The sequence below is a fragment of the Mustela nigripes genome, chromosome X, assembly GCF_022355385.1.
Source record: "Mustela nigripes isolate SB6536 chromosome X, MUSNIG.SB6536, whole genome shotgun sequence".
NCBI lineage: Eukaryota > Metazoa > Chordata > Mammalia > Carnivora > Mustelidae > Mustela > Mustela nigripes.
Window position 1 is genome coordinate 53,895,414 of NC_081575.1, and position 7,127 is coordinate 53,902,540.

At 32.9% G+C, this 7,127-nt stretch overlaps 1 protein-coding gene across 1 annotated transcript in view; it reads right to left on the bottom strand.

The window, feature by feature from the left end:
- KLHL4 (kelch like family member 4) overlaps nt 1-6,802 on the bottom strand; it is a 119,484-nt gene extending 112,682 nt beyond the window's left edge. The window contains exon 1 of the mRNA XM_059385213.1: nt 6,318-6,802. Within this exon, the coding sequence (XP_059241196.1) occupies nt 6,318-6,802 (485 nt within the window). The remainder of the gene's footprint in view (nt 1-6,317) is intronic.
- Nucleotides 6,803-7,127: the final 325 nt, after the last annotated feature.

The following is a 7,127-nucleotide window of genomic DNA, read 5'->3' on the forward strand; positions in this document are numbered from 1 at the left end:
CTTCAACTGATGAACACATGGGCTGATTTCATATTTGATCATTATAAATAATTCTACTATAGATATAGGAGTGCAGTATCCCTTTGAATTAATGTTTTGTGGTTTTTTGGCAAATTCCAAGTATTACGATTACTGCATCAAAGGTACTTCTAAATTTAACTGTGTAAGGATCCTCCATACTGTTCTCCACAGTGACTGCACAAGTTTGCATTCCCACCAACAGTGCAGGAAGGTTCCTTTTTTTCCACATCCTTGCCATCCTTGTTTGTTTTGTGTGTGTGTGTGTGTGTGTGTGTGTGTGTGTGTGTTGTCATTCTGACAAGTGTGAGGTCACAGGTGTGAATATCTCATTGTAGTGTTGATCTGCATTTCCCTCACAATGAGTGATAGGTTTTGTTTTTCTTTTTTGTATCTCCTTTAGTTGAAATGTTAACTTGTTTCTCTTTTTATTTTTTCTTATTTTTAAAAATTTTTTTCTTCCTTCTTGAGATAGGCTTGTATTGCTATAAATATCCCTCTTGGAACCATTTTTGCTGCATCCTAATAGCTTTGGACTGCTTTGTTTTCATTTTCATTTATTTCCATGTACTTTTTTATTTCTTCTTTGATTCTTTAGTTGACCCATTCATTGTTTAGTAGCATGTTATTTAATGTCCATGTATTTGTGTTCTTTCCATTTTTTTTTTCTTTTGGTTGATTTCTAGTAATAGTGTTGTGGTCAAGAAAAATGCATGGTATGGCTTCAATATTTTTTAGTTTATTGAGTGACCTAATTTTTGTGGGTGGATTTGCTTTATGGCCTAATATGTGATCTATTCTGGAGGAATTCCATGTGCACTTGGAAAGAATGTATATTCTGCTGTTTTAGGATGGAAGGTTCTGAATATATCTGTTAAATCTATCTATGCCTGTGTGTCATTAAAAGACATTGTTTCCTTTTATATTTCCAACTTAGATGATCTGTCCTTTGATGTAAGTGGGAGTGTTAAAGTCCCCTAGTATGCTTGTATTAGTTCCTTATGCTTGTTAATAAATGTTTTATATATTTAGGTGTTCTCATATTGGGTATATAAACATTTACAATTGCTGTTATCTTCTTTTTGGATTTTAACTTTTATTATGATAGAGTGCCCTTCTTTATGTCTTGTTACATTCTTTATCTTACCTTTTATTTTTTCCAATATAGATATTACTATCCTGGCTTTTTTTGATATCCACCTTCATGATAAATATCTCTCCATCCTCTCACTTTTTTTTTTTTTTTAAGATTTTATTTACTTTTCCTTTCCAGAGGGGGAGATGAACCATGAGAGACTGTGGACTCTGAGAAACAAACTAAGGGTTTTTAGAGGGGGGGGATGGGTGAGCCTGGTGGTGGGTATTAAAGAGGGCACATATTGCATAGAGCACTGGATGTTGTACATAAACAATGAATCTTGGTCAAAAACTAAAGATGTATTTTATGGTGAATAACATAACACAATAAAAGTAAATAAAATTTTAAAAAGATTTTATTTACTTATTTGACAGAGATAGAGGGAGAAAGAACACACACAGAGGGAGTGGAAGAGGGAGAAGCAGGCTCTGTGCTAAACAGGGAGCCCAATGTGAGGCTTGATCCCAGAACACTGGGATCATGATCTAAACCACAGGCAGATGCCCAATTGACTGAGCTATCCAGGTGAGCCCTGGGTGTTAATATCTTATATTAGTATGGTACATTTGTTACGATTAACTAACCAACATCTTCTATTAACTAAAATCCATTCTTTATTCAGATTTCCTCAGTTTTTAACTTAAGGTCTTTTCTGCTCCGCATCATCACGTCTTCTTAGGATCTTGCTTGTGATGGTTTCTCAGACTTTCCTTTACTTATTTATTTATTTATTTTACAAAGAAAGAGCAAGTGGGAGGAGGGGCACAGGGGGAGAGAAATCCTGAAGCAGACTCCCTGTTGAGTATTGAGTCCTATGTGAAGCTTGATCCCAGGATCCTGAGATCTTGACCTGACCTAAAACCAAGAGTGGGTCACTCAACTGACTGAGTCACCCAGGGGCCCTTCAGACTTTCCTTTTGTTATGACATTAATTGTTTGAAGATTACAAACCAGGTACTTTTAAAATATTCCTCTATTTGGATTTGTCTGGTGGTTTTTCTCATTATTAGATTGAGGAGGTTGTAGGTTTTGTTTGAGAAAAGGACAGAAGTGAAATTCCGAAACCATTACATGATACCAAGCGTATATACTGTCAAAATGACTAAGTACTTCTGATGTTAAACTTGATTACCTGGCTGAGGTCATATTTGTTAGGTTTATCTACTGTAAATTTACTCTCCCCCACCCCAACAGTTCTATACTGCATCACTTTTAAGAAAGAAGTTTATGTGCAGCCCACATTTAAAGTACAGTAGTCACCTCCATCTCCTCGAGGGCAGATTATATAATAACACATTTGCTTTTGTTCTGTTTATTCAATCACATATTCATATCAATATGGACATGAATATTTATTTTTTTACTTCGGTTTATAATCAAACAATATTTTATTTTGTTTTTAAAATTGTTCCAGCTTTGGCCAATGAGAGCTTTTCAGTTGGCTCTTGTGTCCCTTTGACATGACATAACCCCCATCATTATTTTTTGAGGACTTTCTTACTTTATGGCACTGCAAAGTGTTCCAGGTTCATCTCATAGAATATTATATTTCCACCCGAGTTTTTTTTCTTTTTATTAGAAACTACTGTTCCTTACTACTCCACCTTGATTCCAGTTTTTCATCTTCAAATGTAAGAGCTTTACATACAACACTGCAAGTTATTTTTACTTACAAAGTCATAGGAAAGACATCAATGAGATTACTATTAAGATGTCCTACAAAAGTTAGAAAGAAGACATACAAATTAAAAAAAGAATAACATATAAACTAAAGTACTAAGTGAACATTTAGGTAATGTGTAATAGGTTGATATTAATATGATGTTCTTGAAGTCACATGTTAAATAGTACCACACATTTTGTCTTTTATTTCTATTTCTAAATGCAGAAGGGAAATAGTTGCCTTTCAAATATTAGAAATAACAACTGTTTTCAATCACTTACTTTAGTTTATAGTTTATTTTTTAAATTTGTATTATATGTTGGCTAACTGAACATTAAAAAAAAAGGAATAACAACTATAGAGATGCTTAATCATAATATTTAAAGGAACATGGAGCTAACATATTGCTGGATCCCTAAATGGAAATAAGTTCCAAATTTTTCAAATGTTAAACATATTTTAATTTATTTTAAGTTAAATACACATGCAATACTACACCAGTAGAAATGAAACACAAGGACCATGGTACTTCATTCTCAGGAATGAGGCTGGCAGTAAAGCAATCAAATATTTTCTATAATTTTGTACAACACACTTTAAACCATGGACAAAAGGTTTTAATCTTAAACTTTCTATAAACTACAAATTGTAGTGTGTTCCTTATTTCCTTTGAAATAATGATTTCTACTGAATAATGCAGTGTAAAATATTTTTGCTAACTGAAAGATGTAACATTGAGAAAGATAAATATCATGAGATTTCATTTATAAGTGGAATCTAAAAGCAAATGAATAAAGATCAATATATGTCATATGAGAAGCATGACCATAATACACCTGTTAAAATATTTGTTCTTGTTTTTCTAATGCTGAGGTTGAAATAAAGAAAAGAAAGAACCCTGAACAAGGTAGTTGTGATGAAGCTAAGATGTAGAGTTATATAACTAAGACAAAAAGATGATAATGACTGGTACACTAGTATGAACATAGTTACAGTGTGGGATCATAATACAGTGCTATTCCTAAATGAAGTACATACTTGTAATTCAGTGATATAGGAATGTATTTGGGCTTTTAAAATATTTAAACCAACATAGTAATATAACTAATTATTTTTTTCTTCTTCCAAATTTTTACTTATATTTCAGTTAGCTAACATACAAAGTATACTAGCTTCAGGTGTAGAATTTAGTGATTCATCACTTATGTACAACTTTAATACTTTGGATTTATTATCTGTGTTAGGAATAATTGTAGGCCATTCAGTTGTGTTTTAAGTTAATAGTTTAGTCTATTCTCTATTAAATTTCTGCAATATTTGTAGAAAGTAGGATGACTTAGATACCTTTACTTTGCCAAGAGTCTCAGAGCCCATCTTGTAGTAGTGTGATAATTCTCCACACTGACTGCCTTGTTACTTAGTTTACCACAAGAGAGAATGCCAGGCTGTTGCCAACTTCCCAGGATCCTTTCCTCTTGTTCCCCAGTCTTGCTCAAGAGAGGCATTAGAGAAGCAAGACATAGAAAGTTCCCTCTCAAACTCTCCTTAATCAAGACATAATTCAGAATGGGTAATGATAGATTAATAAACCATCATATTGTAATTAATTTACAACTTCTCTTTTGCTTAAACTGTCATTGGCACATATATAAAACCATTTCTATTTATTTTAAGAAAATATTAACTTTCCACTCTAATCATAGAATATTTAACAGAACATATCTTCAAAATATGAAAACTATCAGGAATAAAATAAAAGAGAAATTTTATATAAATATAAATATCTATATATAAATCTATATCTCTCTATATGTATTACTTGGTAACAATTTCTATTTGACATTTTATCTAGCATTTTTTAGCAACTAATTTATTGTGAATGTATTCTCATGCTGGCAAATAAATCCAGGAAACTTAAAAAAATTTTATCAGGAGGTCACAATGAAAAATTTAAATTTCTCTAAAACAGAATCAAATGCATTAATATTAATCTCTAAATTCAGCAGTTTTTTCAATTGTTATTCATGCTGAGGAAAGATCATTTGAAAATGTGCTGAATCTGAAAGCATGGATTATGTATCATTTTGAAAATACAATTAGTTCCATCAAATACAATCTGCTATCCCAGCAGTTATATAAGATTTTCTTGGATAATCACAAACTATTTAGGGAAATTAATATATACACAATTTCTTAAAAAATGTGTATCACATACAATCTAATATTACACTTAAAGTCATTTCACAAAGTCTTTCGCATGTTTACATTGCAAGAAGACTGAGTTGCTACAAAGGTGTCATTTTGCACAGTTGATTACCATTTGTTAAAATATTATGTTGCTTTTTCTACTGACATTATGTTTTGAATTGATGGCAGCAAGGAATTGTCAGGCAGATGTATTGGGGGAAAAAAAGAAACCCTATATCTAGAAGTAAATTTACCAGTTCTTCTCTTCTGTACTTATGCAGAGACACAGTATACCAAATAAATAAATAAATATTATTTCCAAATAAATAAGCATAGCTTCAGGTTGAACTGTTATATAATTTAAAGTATATCAAAATACTTCTTTTTCTATGGCTCTTTTACACTTTAAATATATTGCCAAGATCATCAGTTGTGTCTACATATATTGGGGAAAAAACATCTGATAATAGATAATAGAAAAGATAAAAATAGTAAAAATCTACTAGGTTGTTATATGGGACACGAAATACAGAATGTAATTTTCTTCTATTCAAACAGTACTAGTAGACACAAAAATAAAGACAAAGTAAAATATCTTATGAGCTATACTAAAGCTATACTTTACTATCACTTCTTATACCATTTTAATGTCCTGAAATAACTGACATGTTCTATTTCCTACTTTCAAACATTGCTGCTATAAGCACCATTTCATTATTTGCTTTATGCAAAATATTTTCATGATTGTAAACTATCTATGAAACCAATACAACTTGAAATAAATCTCAAATGTGAAAGGAAGCTGTTCTGTACTCTCACATAAAGATAATGTATCGATAGAGTGTAAATGTAAATACACAACGAGGTACCAGGGAACAGATAAGAATGTGCTGAGCAGTTAGTGCTTTTATTTTGTCAGAACTGGCCTAAATCACAAAAGTCAGGTTTGTATTTATGTAATTTATTACACTGGCACAGAGAATCACAAGTGAATATCCAAGTCACAGAGGATATTTACAAAAGGTTGGTAATCACAATAAAGATCTCATAACAAAACAGAAATCTTAACAGAATTGGAATGGAATCAGAAAAGTAAACTCACAACCATAAAACATGTTTCCATTAATTATCAAAACATGTAAAATTACTATTTTCCTTTATAGACTTAGAGGAGTAGGTTACTTATAAACCCTGATTGGCTGCATACAAATTCAGATAATTACAGCACTTTTATTTAAACAGTAAGTGAGAGTTGTAGAGAATAAGTTACCCTAGTTTATGGTTTTTAGTTATGCGAATGAAAACTCCTACCTCACTGTAGAATCTTCTGTATTATCATCAGCAATCATCTCCAAATCTTGTAAGTGTTTCTCACAGGCTTCTTTAAACAAATTCTCTTCTGAAACTGCTTTAGGAGTATCTTCATTTGCTCGAAGATGTTCTATCAGGTTTTGTGAGTGCCAATTCTGAAAGGATCTCTGATGGTCAGGGGCCAGTGCTGGCCCTGGTGTTAGTATGTTAGGGTGGAAAGAATTGTTCCTTTTTTTCAGTCTGTTTCTGTCCTGAGCATGGTTGTTCAATCTGCCCTGAACCGGGATCCCTCTATGCTCATATCCTTCCTGCTGAAGGCATTTTCCAGTGTTGGGTGACCCTTGCAAAGGATGACTAAACCACCTCCAGTGTAGCCTTAGAATCTGTTTCACATGAAACTCTTGCCAGGCACTGACATTTTTGCAGGAGGAAAGACAAAAGCCTTCTCTCAACAGAAAGGAAATGGAGCCTTTGTTATCTCCCATTTCTCTGCCTCTTCTGTAGAACTAACAAAAGCACAAGTGCTGAGAGCAGGGTTTTGTGTGTCTGTGTGTGTGTGTTTTGTTTTGTTTTGTTTTGCTTCCCTCCTTTCCCCCCAAGGCCTGTGGTACACTCTAGCTTTCCAGCTGAAGCAGAAAACTGCAGCTAACCATGTAGGTGGAAACTCACACAGGATGATGAGATCAGACCTTAAAGTAAATCAGCTTAGCATAAGAAAGCAGCTACCATAACACACTGCAGCTGCTAAATTTGCAGGCTCATAGCCCTCCCACTTGTACTTGCAAATATCTAACCCAGCTTCCTCCTTAC